Source organism: Centropristis striata, chromosome 12 (genome assembly GCF_030273125.1).
Source record: "Centropristis striata isolate RG_2023a ecotype Rhode Island chromosome 12, C.striata_1.0, whole genome shotgun sequence".
NCBI classification, from domain to species: domain Eukaryota; kingdom Metazoa; phylum Chordata; class Actinopteri; order Perciformes; family Serranidae; genus Centropristis; species Centropristis striata.
Genome location: NC_081528.1, coordinates 29,940,933 through 29,961,440, shown reverse-complemented (window position 1 = coordinate 29,961,440; position 20,508 = coordinate 29,940,933). Strand labels below are relative to the sequence as shown.

The window sequence follows — 20,508 nt, the reverse complement described above, 5'->3', positions numbered from 1 at the left end:
ATTTAAGGTCCATCCAGGGTTCTGTCTAGGTGTGCAATCATTCATAAGAACCCACACAATCAGTTGATATAAATTTCCCTGTGGATTTTTCAGACGAAAAATCTGTCCTTGGTGTGAAATGGCTTTAACTCTCCCTGCAGGATCCTTTCAGAGCTGCCATTAAGGGCTTTTTTTCCACAAAATCAAACTGTTAAAGTGCTTGCCATACTGCAAGTGTCTCTGACTGACGAGGACTATATTTGTCCCTCATATTTTACAGTGTTTTCACCATAGACTGTATGTTTTCACACAGGAAAAAGGATCACTTCCTAGCAAACAGGAGAGATGGTTAGAGTAAAATTTGTGGAGTTGATTTGAAGTAATGCCTACCATAGTTGTTACATAAATACGAACTAAGTCTTTCCATGTGTTTGAACGGGTTGTACGATCCCCTCAATCACTTATTTCCAGCTGGAACCTGACATGCAGATGGATATCACGTACAGTTCTGTGTCAGTCCTCAAAGGAAATAGCTTGCAGTATGGAGAAAGGTTAAGTGTTAATGTGGCAATAGTTTGAGGCAATGTGTGCTGACAGCTGTGATGAATTGTTTCCAGTGTACTTGTATTACCACTCATACTGTGTTTTCAGCATCATCCCACATGATAATCCCAGTCCATATTTAACTACGGTCCATCTGTATTGACTCCAAAATGGTAGCATATATTATATTCTTTATTTGAGCTGCCCTTTATTTGTACAGTGTGGTTGTAATTTTGTATTTTGGAGGAACAGCCATTTTTTTCAGTCCTCAGTTAGCTATGACATAATACATTTACCAGCTTAATGCCACTGAATGAGCAACAGTAAAGACACAATATTTGAAATAGACACATAACACTAGTTAGTTCGCATGCTGCACATTCAGATGTTACACATTTTAACACACGAGGTGGTGATTTTAAGTTCATTTATCACATTTTTCTGATTAAGTGAAACATCCATTTTCATTTACTTTGTCCACGTTGGAGTTGTAATACTTTGTCTTTCCACTCGAATGCGCTCTTGGGTTAGCATAAAAAAGTAGTTAATGAAATCAAAGACCAAGTTAATCGTCTGGTCTCTGTCATTTCCTCAGAACTTCAATATTATCCAAGGATAGTTCAATAGCATAGCAGGGCCAGGCAATGGTGATGGTTGGATGCAGTGGAAGGGTTTCATCCAAGTAGAAGCGTCATCATTTGTTCGGTCCTGGACGGGTAGAGGCCGGCTGTGTGGGTGTAGTTGGTTCTTGCTGATGAGGTGCGGAGTTACTGAGGTCCCATTTTCTCCATGTTTGTTTGTTGAATTACGGATAGAGTGGTTGCTAACAGGCGGAAGACACAAACAAATCAAGAGGATTCAATCACTTTGAGTGTACAATATGCAGGAGGAAAGAATCATTCCGACCTAACCACTGTGGTGAGTGTGGATTAGCTGCTCCTCTTTGTATAGAGATAAGTCATCATGCACAAACAATACACCGCTGCACATTAAAGGAATACTTTGTTTAAGATTTTAGTGAAAATGCATGTTTGGAAAATAACTGACCATATGACTGGATAAATAAGACTTGGTTAATACTGCAGGGGTTGAGTGAGAGTTTGTTAATGTATGTTTCAATATAGTCTTGCTGTTTTTAAACATAGCCCACATTAATTTCGATTCAGGAATTTTCTCTTTTTTTTCCAGATTCTTCGTTCACCATGGAGGTGTTCAGGAAAAACAAGTTTTCTTTAAGAATCCAAGGTAACACTGGGTGAGTAAATAATATACACATAGTCATTTTAAGTGTGAAGTATTCCTTTAATGTGTCTGGAGGTAGGGAGGGTGCCAGAGAGTTTAAAACTTGTGTGCAAATTCAAGAATATTGCAACACTTAAAGTAACTGCTGTAGTACTTTTCCGGAGAAAATGAAATTAATTTAATTTTACATTTCATTGAAACAAATAATTTATAAAAAGTACTAATTTAGAGAAATTCATAGTAAATGATAAAAAAAACAATAGATGGTTACAGTCCAGTTAGGCAGCCTTTTCTCTCTTTATCCTCTTAAATACATGATATTTTTTCCCAAGCCATGGCTATATCTGATATAACAATACCAGACGACTGTGCTTATGTAAGTATTAAAGTGTTGTGTGAAGTTGCTCAAGTGCGTCACTGATCTCTAGATTGAATACAGCAATGACCAGGCAGCCTTCACAATGTATTGTTTTGTTGCTGTAACTAATACACACTTGTCAAAACAGCACGTACAACGAGCAAACTACTCAGTCAATAGTGTTCACAAAGTGCGAACACAGAAATGAGAGCAGGATGTGAAACTGGATAATGGATCTCCTCTGTGCTGAAAGCACATTTCTTGGCCTAATAAGCATATTGCCATATGGCCTGATGCACCGTGGATGACACCGCTAGGATCTGTGTCACAGTTCATTTGTTCTAGGCCTGATATGGTCTGTGGGGGCAATAGGCATGGCAGGGTGTATATCTACTTACGTGGTGTATTATGGGTGCTTCTACTGCGGCACTGCAGGCTTCCAAGCGGAGAGGCTGTAAATCTCTTTCCATCTTTTTGTCCGTCTGTTGCTCTTTCTTCCTAAGCTGATGGATTCTGGTTCTTGGTTGCGACCGCAGTATAGTGAACACAGCACCCACCTCACCAGCACAGGCTCAGCACGACCTGCACTCAGTGACAGTAATAAAAGGCGAGAGAAGTATGACACATTCATGTTTGAAGTTGAGAGAAAGACAGAGACGAAATCTAAATATCTTTTCTTGGAGAAACGGGTTAGTTTTTCACGGCTGTAATTCGCTCACTATGAATGTGAGGACTGTTCACCCCAGTTTGGATGTAAAGTAGAGCTGTCATTATCTGTATCTGTATTTGTCCAGGGAGCAAAACTATCTGTCAAATGATCAGATAGAAGATCAGAAATGGGCGTGGTTGAAATGTTAAATCTGGCAAATTTTATATTTTCTAATATAAAACTATACAAATTATGCAATTTTTGTGCCTCTAAAGCATCAAATTGATTTAATTTAAAGTATATTTCCACATCATTGTACTGTGCTTTTTCAGCATTTCAGGAAACAGAATGGCTTACGTACAGACATGTCAAGGATGTCTTTTCCCCTGAATAATAACAAGCAACTTTGTATTAATTTGTTTCCACCATGTTATTTGTGCACGTTTGTCAGGTTGGGGTACATCCTTAATTTGATGTATGACACTTTCTTTAGTAACTAGTTACATTAAATAGTGTTACCTTTTTTAAAATTAAAAATAAATCTAATTGTATTATGTTAGTTACTGAGAAATCCATGCGATTAAATTACAATTACTGATCAAAATGTAGGTGATTATAAAGCCATTACATCTGACAATATTTTTTTTGGTAAAAAAAAAACGCATATGGAATGCTTTTCAGTGCTTTAAATTCTACAGCATTTTCCTCTAACAGCACTTTACAGAGTAAAGCTTGTTTAGAGAAAATGCTGTCAACATCGAAAAATTACTTTAAATTAATTGAAAATAAAAACATTACTTTTTTAACTTGTTTTTTTTCATTACATTATCTTTTAACAAGATGTGATGTATAATCTGTTACATTTCAAAAGTAACACTCTCAACACTGGTTATATCATATTTGATGAGTTTTGAGTTGTGATCACGTCAGGCCATGTGATTTTGTTTTTTGTGCTCATGAAGCATAACAATATGCTAAATAATGATTTACCTTTCATTGCCATTGACATCTGTGGCAGCAGTGCCATTTGCAAATTGTATAGTTGCTGTGGCTGTGGTTGTCCCGCTGTTCATCTCTTGAAGCATTAAGTCTTGGTCTGACAGACCCGCCCTGCAGGTGGCAGGAGTGTGGCCACACAGCAGCGTCACCTCTGTTAAATTGTCTCTGGCTGCGAGGGGGGGAGAAAGAAAGGAAGACTGAAACCAGGAGAGAATATATATATAACTGCACACTTTAAGCTCTCTCTGCAGCTTTACCTGCTGTCACAGTGGGAGACGGCTGTCGGCTCCTCCACCCACTGTAGGACGGGCATCGACATCTCAGTAGATGGCTGTAGGCTGACCTGAAGTCCCTGTTGAGGGCTCCATAGAGCATTGGGTTCAAGGCTGAGTTGGCGTAACCCAGCCACAACACAATGGAATATGCTGGTACTGTGCTTGGGTCCTCATGCTCCTTTAGGCCCAACACTGTGAACAGGAGGAAATACGGAAGCCAGCACACCACAAAAGCCCCTATTACTGCTGCAAGTGTCACTGTGGCTTTGTGCTCCCGCAGAGCCACCGCTGTAACACTGGAAACCACAGTGGTACTGGTGGAGGGGTTGTTTCTGTAGTTATAGCTGGTGATGCAAGTGGGTCTGGCGCTGATGATGCGTTTGGCCTGTGCCCGTGCAATACGAAGTATTTGGAGGTAGGTCCAGCACATCGCCACCAGAGGCAGGTAGAAGGTGAGAAGAGAGTCAGTCAGTACGTAGGGTCTGTTCAGCTCAAAACGACATTTCTTCTCTGGAGCCCAAGGCCCGTGGTTCTGCACCGTCCCATTTACTGTGTTCCAGCCCATTTGGATGGGCAAGAAAGACACTGCCACAGACACTGTCCAAACACTGGCCATGGACACTGCAACTCTCCATGGCAGCACCACTGAGGTGTATCTCAGTGGCATAGTCACAGCCAAGTAGCGGTCCACGCTGATGGCCAGGAGGGTGAGGATGGAGGCGGTGCACAGCATGACATCCATGGAAATGTAGAAGTTGCAGAAGGCCGGGCCGAGCGGCCAGTCCTCTCTGAGCTGGAGGAGGGCGGAGAACGGGAGGACCAGGACGCCGAGCAGCAAGTCTGTCACAGCCAGCGACACAATGAAGCAGTTGGTGAGGCAGCGGAGGCGTCGAGAGGCGCAGACCGCCAGGCACACCAGCACATTACCACCGACAGTCAGAAGGATGATGAGGGACAGGAAGACACCCAGCATCACTTGTGACAACATTATCTCCGGTGCTTCGCTAGAGACATCTGATGACATCATCGCTGAAGCTTTATGTCAACCATTATTACGTTTTCTTTTTCGTTTAAAACTAGATGAGAGGTCCTATTTTCTTGCAAAGATGATACATCATGATAAGCCTTAAGCTCACATATAATGTCTTAACATATGTTCACTCAGTGTTCGGCTGCTCCCATTTATTTAGGTGCCGACAATCAAAGGTTGTCCTCAGCTGAAGAAACTCTTAGTTGACTAACATAAATCTGAGTTGAGACGAGTTTCTTGACAAAGAATCCTGCAAAAGCTCCAGAAATCCAGTTTCCAGTTTCTCAGAAATAAGTCATGTAACATGTAAAAAAAGCATTCAGATGACTAAAGAAATCTTAGGTGAAGACCAAAATTAGTTGATTAATCGACTAGGAGGGGGCAGCCCTGATACAATCTAATCTCAACGTCTCCATGGTCAAATGTGATTAAGGATCTTGTCCCTTGATCTCTCTCTCTCTCTCTCTCGCTCTCTCTCCCAATATTTCCTCTGCCTTAGCTGCTAAACAACTTGGCTGTTTGCTGCTTTTGATGGGCCTGGACCGTAGCTTTTCTCTGACTTGACTTCACTAGCTTTTCAACTCACTATATTCATATATATATATATATATATATTTATCAAAAAAGTCTTGCAAGAAGTTGGTTGAACAACATTTGCTTCTTGACAAATGCTGCGACCGAGAATTGAAAATCAGCAGTATGCCTGGTTATTGAAATGTCTGTGATGGCTGTTAAACAGCTTTCCGTCTGTGTGGCTGATTCGTGGTGGTCCATGGCATCACTTTGGCTCCAGCACCATCTTCTGTGGGCGTGGTGACACCTAGTGGACAAAGATCAACAGTACAGTTAAAATCCACAGCATCAGATGTGCTCACACAACAAAGAGCACTTACTTGCGTTTGGTTTGGTTTGGTTATAATTGTAACATGTTATGTCATATGTAACTTGTTGATTTATTTAAAGTTTATATATTACAATCTCTGTGATAGATTATATGGATACATTCCCATACATTGAGACAGTATTTTATTACTGCATATGTTTGTGTAGTTTGGGCATAAATGGTGTCTTAGCCTTTTTCTTTCCATCCAAGGATGGAGTACACTAATGCAGAGTTTTAAAAATATTTTTGGATACAAAGTCACTATAAACAGAGTTACTATAATGAGAATGGAGAATAAAAGTAAATCAAGAAAAACAGAACTGGAGTCATAAAGACAAACTACTGACTTGGCACCAGGTTTTTAGTGTCTGATAAAAAGTAATAAATTAGGAACCACTGACAGAATGACTCACGGCGTGTTGGAAAAAGTTATAAAAATCTTCTTTTGGAACAAAACACCCTGAAGAGTTTAAACACTGTTTTTATTTGCTGACAAGTTTCCAGTGAACTGTGTGATATGTGTAATTTAAAAGTTTTATCTTGAGACTAAGGCAGGCTATTTAACTTTTGCTGATCAGCGGCTGCTGTCACTTCATTAAGAGCACAATAAAGGCCTTGCTCTTAACTAATTGCTATTATTTACTATCACAGTGCAGAAATGCTCTCACTTTGCTGGTTTGAAACTGAAATTTGACAGCAATAAAAGCACTCACACATTAACACACAAAATAAATTTGGTTATTGCTCGCATGTTTGCTGAGTTGTGGAAGAACAACTCTCTGTTTAATTAGAAACTTAGCATGAATGATTAAGCCCTGCATGCAGGATTTATGACTCCCACTTCATGGGGGGTTGCAAGGCCTTGTATATTTTAAGGGGTGTAAGACAACTTGTTATAAATATATATACACTTCTTAACTCATATTCTTAACTCACTCTTCTTTATTTTTATATATATATATATATATATATATATATTATATGAATTATTTTTAAACTTTGGATGGAACGCAGGTAAAAGTCACAGTCTTCCCTCCCTGCTTGTCGCACAGCCTCGCCCTGCATTACAAAAATACAGTTAAAACAACCAAAGAGATACTAGAAGATATGACAGGTGTCAGGGAGTAGAAACCACAGAATTTGTGAGACTGTACTCCCCCAAAACGACCCCATTTGTCATTTTTCTAGTAGCTCAATATATATTCCTGTTTATTGTTAAGCGGCACCCTCGAGTGTCTGTTGTAATTATGACGGAAGCCTGAAGGCTGAAAAGAGGATATGGAGTATAACAAACTCTGCCTTTGACCTTTGAGATTATAGTTTGTGTCCCGTGTGAAACCAAAAGGTAAGTATTGTATGTGATTTAAATTCTCCATGTGGCAATGTCACGTTTTACATGACTTTTCATGTAATCTAGGTAGCTACCATAAAATGGTAGAAAAATCAGTATGGAAGTTTCATAGTAATGGATATGTCAGTCACAGTTACTCTTATTCTTATTCTTATTCTTATTATTACAAGGACTATGGTGCCTTTTAAATAAACCAGTTAGTCAAATATCCTTTATTTGTTTACATCTATTATTATTTGTATTTATTACTTATAATATTCAGTTATTTCATGTCAGTCGGTTTCTTGCAAGTGAAAGTGAAGCTGCCATTTTGGACAGTCCTAATGGGAATTCCACTCTCTGTATAATAAAACCATAAACCAAGACAGTAGTTTGTTTAGCTGAGTACAAAATGCGCAACTGTGTAAACAGCCAGCATGGCTAAGTATCTCTGAGCAATCTGCTGCAGATGAGATAATGCCAAGTCTTGTTTTGGTTTTAATATTGTTAAATGTGATAAACATTTTGGGTGCAGCAGTGTCTTGGATTGAAAGTTATGTCTGACTGATGTGAGCAGCTCTGTCAAATATGATTAGAGCAAGTGAATAATAATAATAATAATAATAATAATATGATATTAAAACAGTTGTTTTTTTTAATCAAATGGCATGCAAACAGAATTCCTGCCTGTTTGTAAATATTTTTCATGACATACTTTCTCGAAAAATCACTTCCTTATGGTTATTAAAGTGACATAGACTTTGTCGAAAGAGTTAGAGTTATCTTTCCCTTGTGAGCTCACTCATTAATGGCATGCAGGCATGCGTTTTTAATGTGTGCTTGGTGGAATGAGGGTAACTACTTGATAAATGAGAGAGAGTGTGTGTGTGTGTGTGTGTGTGTGCGTGCGTGTGCGTGTGTGTGTGTGCGTGCGTGTGCGTGTGTGTGTGTGCGTGTGCGTGTGTTTGCGTCAGTGGGTGGTGGGTAATGTTTGCTCGTCTATTTTCTAACACTGTAATGGACATTGGGATATTTGCCAGACTTGGGCCAGAGCTGCTCACTTATCACCTCAAAGAGAGAGAGAGAGAGCGATGTGGAGAGGTGGAAGCACTGGCTTCACATGAGGACCAGAAGAAAGAGCATTCGACTATATAATGACAAAACACACAGAAAGAAGGGTTTTAATTAAATCGGGGTCTACTGAAACCAGAACACCATCTCTAATCTTTGAACTCTTCTAATCTTCACTGCTTTTGTTCCGTGGACACATTTCTGTCACCGACTCGCTGCTTTGAACTTCATCCAGAGCAAACACTGATAACACATCCACTAACGTATGAAGTGCAGCTCTCAAATGCACATGACATCTCAGCCTTTCTATCTGACAGAACCACAGACTGAGTCACAGACACCACACAATTCAGTTTTCAACATGAAAATCTGTTTTCACACGGTCAGTCTCTTTCTAGCTCTGTCTCACACACAAACACACACACTTGTTCACAGTTGGAATGAGTTTTGGCTTGTATCCAACACGGCCCTGTGAGTAATGTCCACACATGGACATGTATTTCAGTCACTAGAAATTTTTCACTATCCTCGTCTCAACCCTGAGACATCATGCATTCGAGGGTGTGTATGTATGTGTGTTTTCACACAGGCATCTGCCCTCAGCCAAATGCATTAGTTCCTTTTCCCATGTTACAGTGCATGTGTGTGAGAGCACAACCATATTCGTTTCCTGTTTATTTTTGCATAAACATTTGTGTTTCATAAAACCTTATTAATAACATACAATCCTGCCCACTCACTTAGAATCACAAGACTTATGTAATACAAGTCAGATACAAATTACTTGCATGCATTTTTTTTTTATCAACTCACTGTTGGTCTGTGCAGACTGCAATAGAAGTCACAGTCAAAGTCATTCACCTTAAAGTAGCAATTAACAAGTTTTTTTGCTTTAACTTATCTTAATGGAGTAAATGTTGATTGCATAATATAATGGCTGCAGAATAACACCATCTGCATTTAGATTGGTTCCCTTTAGGCCTCACTTTTTCTTTCTCCCTAAAAATGAAGGCTAGATTCACGGCACAAAACAGGAAAAAATTGCACCTGTACTTATGAATGTAATAAAAAAAAAAATATGTCTCCATAGTCTGAAGCAAAACGGCAAACTCTTTTTTTGTCTTCCACAGTAGTCACATTTAAATTGAGCCTAATATAACCAGTTTAAACGCTCAAACAGAATACAAAGGTCCCATAAACACCTGAAATGTCTTTCGTTGGCAGAGGGGTGGTTTAAACCTTTTCATAAACTGATCCAAAAAAAATTACCATGTAAAAAAACACAATCTCTGATTCATCCACAGGTTGAGACAATCATGGTTTATGTTGCCCTCTGTAGGCTTGAAATGTTTGAAATGCTTGAAAAAGTTTGCATGTTACTGCAGCTATAGACTACAGTGCATTATACAGCCTCACTCCAACTGTTCTCACTTTTCACAATAGAAGCCCTAGACAAATACGCTGCATCACTGTTTACCAGAGAGCATTTTGCTCTGAGGCAACTCAACAAACTAGCTAACAATAGCTGTCACCAATGGCAGATGGTGAAACAACCAGAGAACTATGGAAACTCTACACAGCAAAAGAAAAATTAGCCCACGGAGGCAACGGGGAGGCAACGCAGTCATTGGTGAGTCATAGAAACCATTCTTCTGACAAAGCCAGATCAGTAATCCACAAAACCTGCCTACTTATTCACTCTCTGCCTACATCATAGCACTGACATCTGGGTTTTTAGTTTAAAATTTGAATTTTTACAGTTTCTTGTGTTGGAAAGTAACCAGGCTGCAGTGGTAGTTGCGTTGCTTACGATATATAAATAAGTAGACCGTCTGACTGGATCGATCTACTTGTTCATATGAAAATCAACAGACAGAAAATATGTCATCACATCGACCTTTGTGACAGCAACTCCAACAGTGTCACCACTTGGAAACACGAGAGGGGGGAAAAGTTGTCTATTTACTCTTTAATGTTGAAGTATGATATCCCCATATGGTAAATAAAGCATCATTTATTCAGACAGTGTGTTACTTTATGACTGACCATCTGTTTTCTTTCACAAACTTCTCATTAGTTGTCCCTAATGGAAAACATTGGTGAGTGTTACTACATCTGTATATATAATCGCAGACACACACGCTCGCATGTAGGCACGCACTCACGCACGCACTTACACACAGTCAGAGACATATGTATGTCTGAGTAATGGATGTTAAGGACAGTAATGGATTGTAATGACTGCTGAGTGCTGTGCTTTCCACAGGATATAAAGGCTACTCTACTTTTCTGCAGGAGAATGTTCTTTCATGTTTTTCCAAGACAACAAAGGGTTACATGGGTTTGTGGTGTTGAGGACAGAGCTTCAGGGTCATCCTGAGGTCGACACCCAACATTTGGTAGACATAGCAGAGATGAAATATTCAGTGATTAAGGAGCTCCAAGATAGATTCCCTCTTCTTGATGACAAGAACGATGCAAATGAGCCTGAGAGGCTTCATTCTGCCCCATCTAGACCTTCCATTACTCTGTAAGTGGTTTGGTAAAAGGAGCACAATTTGGGTATTGAGATAAAAGGCGGGCAGAAAAGAACTTGAAACAGTGGCTTTTTACCCGACACAGTCTGAGCTCTGAGATGAGTAATGAGGTTATTTACCTCTCAGCTGGGACTTGCTTCCTGATTTGTGAGATTCTTCAAATACCAAGTCTTCATTCTGTGACCTTTTCTACCAGCCAGATGTGTCTTATTTAGAAATAAACCGATAAGGAGAATCTGCTCTACTTTAGCGCAGTCATTACCAAAGTAATCACGCTTGCAATGTGTCTGAATATGTTTACAGAGATGCAGGAAATTGATTAATTCTGCCCTATCAAATCACTGCAATATTGGGATGAGCTCTGAATTTCCAGCGGGGTGTGAAATTACCTTTTTTCTAAGACTTTCCTACAGATTAGTCACACATACAGGTAATAATGTACTCATTCATTCACGCATTCATTCATCCAGCCCATTAAAACACAATAAACAAACAAAAAAACAAAAAAACAATAAAAACAAAAAATAAACAATTAGCGTATTTGCCACCTAATGGTTGGTAGGAGGTATGGCAGCATCCTGAGATGATTCACTGAAACAAGCCACTTTTTTCCCTGTCTTTGTGAAGCTGCTGCTGAAATGTGTGCAGAGCTCTGTGTTAGCAGCACTGCATGGCACAGGTACAAGCAATGACGCCATGCACTTCTCACATTGTTTGGTAGTGGTTGGTTGGGTGGTCAAAAGATAAGACAAATGTGAGAGTGAAACCGGCAGTAGCTGTGGTTTATTCTGCATCATCTGAACCTTATAGCAGAGCTGTAGACTGTTTATTCTGGACTCACTATTGTATATATAAAAGAAAAGCAAGGAATTTTAACTGTTATAGGTCAACAAACATTTAATTAGTAAGGACTGTCATACTAAGAAGGAAGACAGATGTTAAAAGCAACTTTTGTCCCTGCAGACATGCAGCATCAGAGCGACATAATACAATCAGACATCTCAATGCTTCATTTATCTTAATATAATTCAATTGAGCAAAAATACTTGGCTCATTCACTTCCTCTTCTACCTCCTCACTTTAGCAAAGAAATCTATAGCTGTCTGCATTTTTGTGTATGTGCCAACGCCTGTGTTTGTGTGGATGTGAGTGGGTGTGTGCATGTCTGTCTTCCTGTTTGTCTTTGTTTTTGTCCTTGACAGAAAGACCCAGAAAGAGAGAGAGGGAAGTGGTCTGGGATGGTGGGTTGCTTGGTAACAGTTGTGTGTCCTGACCAGTGGAGGGAAGCTGTGGAATCTTGACGAAGCGTGAAAATGAAACACAGCGAGAGACAGACGTGTGCACAGACAGGTACAGAGACGAGGGGGGAGCAGACACATTAAATATGCAAAGATACGAACAGCATGCATTGCTGGGTCACAGTCACAAACAAGTTCAGGTCATATGGGGATAATGGATTGCCCTCAATATGTCAGTCTTGTCCTCACCACGCCTCCGTTATGTCAACATTACAGCTTCCGTACACCAGGCTTCAACTTAATCAATGTAAGAAGACACACTGAGACATTTTTAGTGAAAAACACACTCACGCAGGTCCAAAAACAACAAATTTCCTGTCACGTCTTTCAGTTGAACGAGCTTTCTAAACAGGGAACTGCTCAGTGCCTCATATGGTTCCCTGACCAAGTCATGACACTTAACCACATCCTTTCTCTCGTCTGCTGACTGCTTCGGCTGATGCAGACGTCGCAGATTGACTTTCGGTGCTGACTTGTGTTGACCCAAAAACTCTGAGCTCCATTAATGATGATGTGCAACATTTATACTGTAATAAATCTTGCTCTATTCTATTCTTTGTAGATTAAAAAAGCTGTCAATTTTTTTAAATTAATAATTTACATGCAAATAATTGTAGCAGGCAGATCGCACAAAAATAAGTTCTATGATGTTTTGGGACTGATAAATCCACTTTTTGTTCGCATAAAAAGTAATTAAAAAACAACAACATAGATTTTATGCATATTATGGTGTGTTTTTTATACTAGGGTTGTCACAGTATCTGATTTCCACGACACCTTTATCATGGCCAAAATAATTCACAACAATGATATTGCGATATCTGTAAAAAAAAATTGAATGAAAAAAAAAACGCTGTTTGTCAAATTTATCTTTAACTTTGTTCATTACGTTTCTTTTTTGGGCAAATAAATTACATAAATTGCACACAAACATGAGTTTATAGGGGTGGAGAGAGACTGTAATAACTACAAAAATTATTAAAGAGTTGCTGAATTATTTGCATGATTATCATGATGATGTCATGTGTGTTATTAACACGACATCAATCTAAAATGTTTGACATTTCCTTGTTCTTGTGAATCCCTGTATATCCTACTTTATACTATGTCAGTTTTCCCTAAAATTTGGTTTAAATTAATACAGTATACCGTCCTGCTTACAGTATCATATTGAATAAAAACCTCTATATAATTTGTATTGTATCACCAGATTCTTGGCAGTATTCCTGAGGCTTCTGCCATGATAGACTTTATTTTCTTGCCAGTTCATAAAAGATTTTAAATTTCTGTTTTTTAAATATCTAATGTCAGACAGTACTTTTTCAGGTTAAATATTTTTGCTGGTTCCAGCAGCAGAAGAAATCCCAGGTGGTTAGCATTAGTTAGCATTAGCACTGGAAACAATTTCTGCATGTGTAAAATATAGAGCAACAGCCACGGAAACTCAAACTTTATCACCATAAAAACCAAGGAAATGGATGTCGTAGTACCGGCCAGATTATTTGAGTAATCTTTTTGGAGTGCAGAGCAGGAAAACCATCACAATGAACATGTTTTATCTTTTCAGATGTGGCCAATATGTAATTTAAATGAATAACAAAGTCATGGAACTCTTGAGTTACCACTTTAATTAAGATGAAATTCCTTTGGAGGTCTTTGTTATTTTTTAATATTGATCAGATTTTGCCAGTAGGCCATTAGAGTGAGGAACATTTATTATATTCAGACAATGAGCAAGTCAGAGAAGTCTTATCATAATGAACCATTCATATCTGCTAATTTGCTGCTCTGATATCCATTGTGCTTTAGTACAAAGAAATGAGCAAGAAAAGTTACCAGCTGCTCTGTAATTTTCACATCTGAGTATATTCTTCCTATCTGTATTTGTGTCTTTGTATGTATGTTTCTATGATGATCTTTCTGTTTAGCTATGCTCACTGGCCTCTTTATTAGGTACGCCTCGCGAGAATCAGGTCGGACCCCCTTTTGTCTTCAGAGCTGCTTTTTCATAAAAAAGACTGAACAAGATGCTGAAAACATTCCTCAAAGAAAACATGCATTGAGTGGCAGCCACATGATTAACTGATTAGATATTTGCATTAACAAGCAGTTGAACAGGAATCCCTAATAAAGTGGCTGGTGAGTGTTTGTGTGTCTCTGTTGATGTGTTGGTATGGAATTCACACTGAGTTTGTTTTATAATAAGAAACTGGAAAGGTGAAGTTCAAATGTAGAACTTCCTAGTATGACATGTAGCAATGAGTAAAGATAACCAACGCACACACACACACACATACACACACACACACACACACACACACACACACACGCATACACACGTAGAATAATCTCACTTCCTCATTTTTCAGTACTGATTAAATGACCCCTTTGTATATTTGTCATTGTGCAGAGTTCACATCAGGATTGACTCAGTTGAACAACCACAAAGCTATGAATTTGAATGTGAATAGAACACAGTTCAAATAAAGGGATACATTTCTTCCCTATAACTGATCTAACATACATTCAGAGCAGGAACTGTTGCTATTAACCCATTCAGGACTGAGGTCATATCACTAACCACAGACATGCTGCTTGTCTATCTCTATCACTATCTCTATGTTTGCCCTCTGCTCTCTTTTTCCTGTTTTTGCATGAAAATCCTGAAAGTTGCAACACTAAAAAGCAGACATGCTCCAAAATGTGTTTTCAACAAGTGATAAAAGAGAGTTAAGCAACATTTAAATGAATTGTGCTGGTTTTTAAATAAAGGATTAATCAATTAAAAAAAAATATTGAATGTATTTAGTTAATTTATTATATTTTTTCCCTTATAACATTCTTGTTCGGCTGCTAAATGTCTAATGTCTGCTAAATCAATGCAGACATAGAGCAAATATTGAGTCATTACATTAGAGTCAAACTTAATTATGCTGTTGCAGCCCAAACATAGCTGTGTGGACGATTCTTTCACACACAACTCAAATTAGATGACATTTAATATACATCAGCAAGTATAAAGTAGAAATTTATCAACTCACCTCAGAGCTGCTTTTCCTTTTCTGAGACGACTGCCCCCGCTACTCTGTTCTGCTCCCTGAGAGCAGAGAGAGCCACTGTCTCGCTCGTGAAGTATGTGCGCAATGAGTGTGTAAGTGTGTGTGTGAAAGAGAGCAGTGAGAAAGTGAGGCAGCACCAGAGACCTCTCTGTCTCTCTCTCTTTCTCTTTCAATCTCGCTGTATCTCCTCCTATTATCCTTCTTTGTCTCTTTAGGGTAATTTGCTTTTGAAATTATTTTTAATAGCTCTTCCATTCTCTTATCACGCCTTCTAACTTGCATGTGCCAGCTGCTGAGATAAAGCAGCAACAAACCTTTGGTGACAGGGCTGTATTAATCCAAGCAGCTTGTTGCATTCAGCCTTAATGGAATCGCTGGCAAATAAGTCCAGTTTGTAGTGGGCAGAAACACAGGAAAGCATACTATTCATGCATCATTATATTGTCCTTTAGGTTTTTTTTTCTCTTTTCATGTCTCATGCTGACACAAATACCACAGCTAGCTAAACTTTAAACAATTTAATAATTCAGGGAATCTTTACAGCTTCATGGATGGATTGCTTTCGGGTAAATCTATGAGAACTGGCACCAGTTGCACTGCTGTGATGTCAATGACCTGATGGGTCACACAGATTTCTAAATCAATCTCTCTATTTCTGGTGCAGCCTTCTACTCTGTCTTTGTATCTATTTTTTATGTGCTTTGGCCCCTGGTGTGGCAACTCTTTCTCATTTCCAATGTCAATTCATCTCCTGAGCTGCAGGCTAGCATACATAACTCATTATCACATCTCTTTTCATAACTTTCTCTCCGTTTTTCCCTCCTTTTTCCTCATCTTTCTCATCTCAGTGTGTCTTTGGCTCTATCTCAGTTCCCGTGGCCTTGTCCTTTTATCTCAGCTGCTCTTTTTATGCCTTTCTTTTCTTTTTTTCATAGACTATCCCTCTGCCTGATTTCTCTTTTTATTCCTTCATCTGTATATCACTTTATCTTTGGTTATAACAGCGTGTGACATTTGTCAGTTTTTTTTCTTTCCACACACCTTTATGCTCCACCCTGATTTCTCCTTGTGTCACAGCAACAAGGTTCCAGTTTTGTTCCACTTCACAGAACTGTGATAACATATCTTTCTTTATCTTTTACTTTCTTCTGTCCTTCTCTCCTTCTTTCTTTATCTACGAGCATGTCTCTCTCTCACTCTCCCTTTCTAAAGCAAAGAAATTCTGTCACTTATTTCTAGAAGTGTCACCTCCCCATATGCACACCTTTCTGTGTGAGTGTTGACAGGCTTTGTCTACCCTCATGTTTCCATAACAACATACCCTCCGATGTGTCTGAACTAGTGGAAATACCTGATTGGCACTCACACATGTCCGTGTTGATGGTGTCAATAGACACTTGAGGAGACAAGATATTATTTTTTTCCATGATTTTCACCTCAGTTGGTTGGTCCCTGGCTCTGACCCCTTTGGGCCCCAGTGTTCCCATGCAAGGCAGAGTCAGGAAAGCGACCAGTTTATTTAAACTGGTACTGTGAAAAAGTTAGTTGGCAGTGATACCTCAAATTCCATTAGCAACGTAATATAAATCGTGTATTATGGGAAGTTAAACCACAGCTCCCAGTCTGGGTCAACAATGTGTTTAAAAAATGCTGTTTCTTGATAAGATAAGATGAGGTAATGCCAGGGGAATAAAACAAAAATGAAAAATGAGTTAGAACTCTACTACCCTCTTTTGGAGCGGCAAAGTAAAGACATCATTATTAAGGAAATCAGCCATCTTTCAATGTGTTAGCCGCAGACAGACAGGAAAGACAGATTGGACCACTTCCTTGCATGTTACATATGAGAAACAAAATACGTCCACATGTTTCTGAAATAAAAACTGGCAAATTTTATTTTAAAGCAACAAGCTAAAAAAAAACTCTTGACAGCCGTACACACCAATATAGATTACTATAAATATGTAGTTTAGAAAATCATTCAAAGTCAAATGGATAACAGAGCACACCGCAACTATAATGAGTGTTGAAAGATATTGATTTGATGTATAATGTAAAATGTATAATAGAAACACTGACAACCAATCAAAACCCATCAGAATTTACGTGCGTCACGTTCAAACTCTATATATTAATAAATGATGTGTACAATGGAATCATCAGCTTCTCTCCCTCGCTGTTGTCCTTTGCCATACAGCAGCGGCTACTATCAGTCGTTTTCTTTTCTATTTTGTTTTTAAAATTCTTATTGCTAACAATAATGATGGATAAAAGCTACATCAAATGTGTTGTATCTGATGTTTCTGACTACCTTTTTTATGTAAGCTAATTGATGGAAATTAGAAAAAACAATATGGAGTGAGCATGATCATATTTTTTTAATCAGTTGACTTTTTTTCATCACTTTTATACCTGTGGCATCTTAACCAACAGTTCCACTTGTCAGTAGTGGTTACAGCTGATAGGAGAATTTATAATCTTTAGGTAATTTCACACAGCAGACAAGAAGAATATAAAATTACATATCAGATCAGCCTTATAGTATAAAAGAAAGTAAATATACCCAACTGTTGTAAAACACAGTCAATATAAGTGCTCAATGGAAATGATGACAGGACCTGTGACAGAAAATCCCAACTAAGTAATACTTTACATTTTTCTTCAACATTATAGTGGTAGCTATAACTAATATGTGCTTAAAGCTAGTCTCTTCTATCATCAGCATGATATAACACTGATAGTCAAATGCTGATTATGCTGCAAGAAGGTTTGGAAAACCTTTTTTGGTTGAGAACCAAACTGCAAAACAGCTTCTGATATTATAAATGCTAGTTTTGCTGTCCAATAATACTGGCTGACTGCAACTGCACAGTACATGGAGGAACATTCACTTACAATAGATTTACTGTTCTGTGATAAACTGGAGGTGCTTTATCCTGATGGACTGATTAAAGTCGTCTAGATTTCAACTTTGGGGGACTTTAAGGGTGTTTACACACCTATAGTTTGTTTGCTCTGGTCCGAATCAGATGAGTAACTTGGAGGTTTTCCCTCTTGGTTTGTTTTCTTTTCACACAAAAAATGTTCATAATGAAAGTCAAGAAGAGAAGAAGAGAGTCGCCAGTAACATTCGAAAAGGTCCTATCTATTATATATGTTTCCTGCTGTTACTGTGTTGAGGATGTTCTCTGCATGGCAGTTGACGGTTACCTTGGCAACAATATCTGAAGGGGATACAATGAAAATACATATTTGGTGAAGGAGTGTATTATCTGAAATCTCAGATGTGAATTCATGAAAGAAGCATGTTGAGAAACAACTTAAAACCTCTGTTATTTTACACATTTATTTTACTATCTTTAGTGTTTAAGGTGGAAGTCTAGATGCACTTTGAGCTGCTGATGTGTTTCTGCTTTCTGAAGAGACATGAATATTAAGTACTCTCAAACTGATGACAGTTTTCTGCATTCACGATCACAGCTGCAGTGCTTCAATGGTGTTTAACTACATGAGTCGAAAGAAGAATATTCAATCATATTAATATCCATCCTACATTTTTAACGAAATATTGAAAATATGAATGATGCACACCTGCTGAGTGACAGCAAGATATCATCATCACAGTCAATGGCCAATATTTCATAAACAAAGATTTTTCATAAAGTCAGGGATTGATAATCGGATGTTTTACTAATTACCAGCTCAATGAGTTGCTGAAATATGTGTATTTATATAAGTGATAACATTTTCTTTCATAGGGACCTCTTCTGATATATGCTGCATCTTTTAGCTTCAAACACTTTGGATTTCACAGGCTTGAAGGATGACGCACAAAGAGAAGAGGTGAGGGCACACAGTGTGAAGTGGCAGACAGTCGATTGAAGTCATCGACAGTTCAACTGCTTTGTACATCTAAGGCATTTAGCACTCTTTTTTTTCAGATTTGAAAATGGGTTACAGATTTGATTACATCTGCATCTTAAAAAAAAGAACAAGATCAGGCCCAGTTTTTCTCTGATAAGAAGTACACTTCTTCCATTTCCAAGAGAAAATGCATGTTAATGATGTTTTACAATCAATTATAACAGAGATAAAGTTATCCACTAAGAATGAAGCAAAATGAGCAAAATGGAGACTCCACACAGTGCGCAGGCCTGCGGGCTCTACAGGACTCCACCTTGCTGTACTCACCCACTTCCCCTTAACGGTCTGAAGGCAGGAAGAGAAGAGAGGCAGAAGAGGAAGAGAGGCAAAGGGGGATGGGCTTGTTGCTTTCATTTAAAGTTAAAAAAAATACAGAAGTAAGAAGTTTGGTAGACACCCTCAAAAACAGCAAGAGAGGGAGAGACAAACAGATGGCGAGTTAGAAAGACAAGAATCAGAATAGAGAGCAAGCAAAGGGCTACAATCATGGCTCCTTGGACGAGGACCACCACGGCACGGTATGGTGTAGGTAAGTTAGTGCGCTCACTTGTGTGTATGTGTCTTTGTGTGTGTGTGCTTTCAGATAGCTGTTGCTACAATGTATTTCTATTCAGGCTGGATGGTAAACTGTCTATGAAAAATAATGAGAAAAATAGACGCCCATCACTTCCTGCTTCACAGGATGTGAGCAGGTGCTAACGGCCTCACAGAACAGGATGATGTACTCAACAGATGTAATTCCCCTGAATCACTCAAGTCCTAAAAATCGTATTTACCATAATCAATTTCAGTGCAACAGAATGTATAAGAGTTACAGTGGATTTTGTGATAGAGGAAGATCATAAACAAAATTACCATCCATCCTAAACTGATGGAGCGCTTAGTAGGCGATCTTTATGCACTACACATTATGCAGCCCATAAATACTGAAGCAAGGAGATGAATTATTTCTGAAAGTGACAATTTTAGATTTGGAAACATTGATTTTGGCACATTGAACAAATCCTTGACCCACCTCTCAGTACAATCTGTAGTTTTGGTCTGGTGTGTGGGCAGAATATGGCCGAGCTGATCAGCATGTGTTGTCGTGAGATATGAGACAGACACAGACTTGGCAAGAATACAGATGTATGAGTTCTAAGACAGATTGTAACAGCTTCAGTGGCCTGTTGCAGACGATACAGTAATTTATCTCCTTGTAACTTGCAATAATTTAGGCTTGTATTTTGCATTGCAGATAGTGAATGAACATGTTTTAGTTCTTAGTGAAGATGTTTTAGTTGTTCTATGACTTTATATCTTAAGATTGAGAGTGAAAATGGCAATTAATT

The 20,508-nt window shown here is 38.6% G+C and overlaps 2 protein-coding genes across 2 annotated transcripts in view; one reads left to right on the top strand and one right to left on the bottom strand.

Moving 5' to 3' along the window:
- Positions 1-696: 696 nt before the first annotated feature.
- hrh2a (histamine receptor H2a) lies at positions 697-15,322 on the bottom strand. The gene is made up of 5 exons (XM_059345967.1): positions 15,236-15,322; positions 4,028-5,895; positions 3,762-3,939; positions 2,521-2,704; positions 697-1,345 (listed from the first exon to the last, which is right to left on the bottom strand). The coding sequence occupies exons 2-4, from the start codon at positions 5,070-5,072 to the stop codon at positions 2,695-2,697; spliced, it is 1,233 nt and encodes a 410-aa protein (XP_059201950.1). The 5' UTR covers positions 5,073-5,895; positions 15,236-15,322; the 3' UTR covers positions 697-1,345; positions 2,521-2,694.
- A 4,265-nt stretch (positions 15,323-19,587) lies between these two features.
- Positions 19,588-20,508, top strand: part of LOC131981752 (dedicator of cytokinesis protein 2-like) — a 114,345-nt gene continuing 113,424 nt past the window's right edge. Inside the window, exon 1 of the mRNA XM_059346193.1 lies at positions 19,588-19,706. Coding sequence (XP_059202176.1) covers positions 19,664-19,706 — 43 coding nt within the window. The 5' untranslated portion in view covers positions 19,588-19,663. The remainder of the gene's footprint in view (positions 19,707-20,508) is intronic.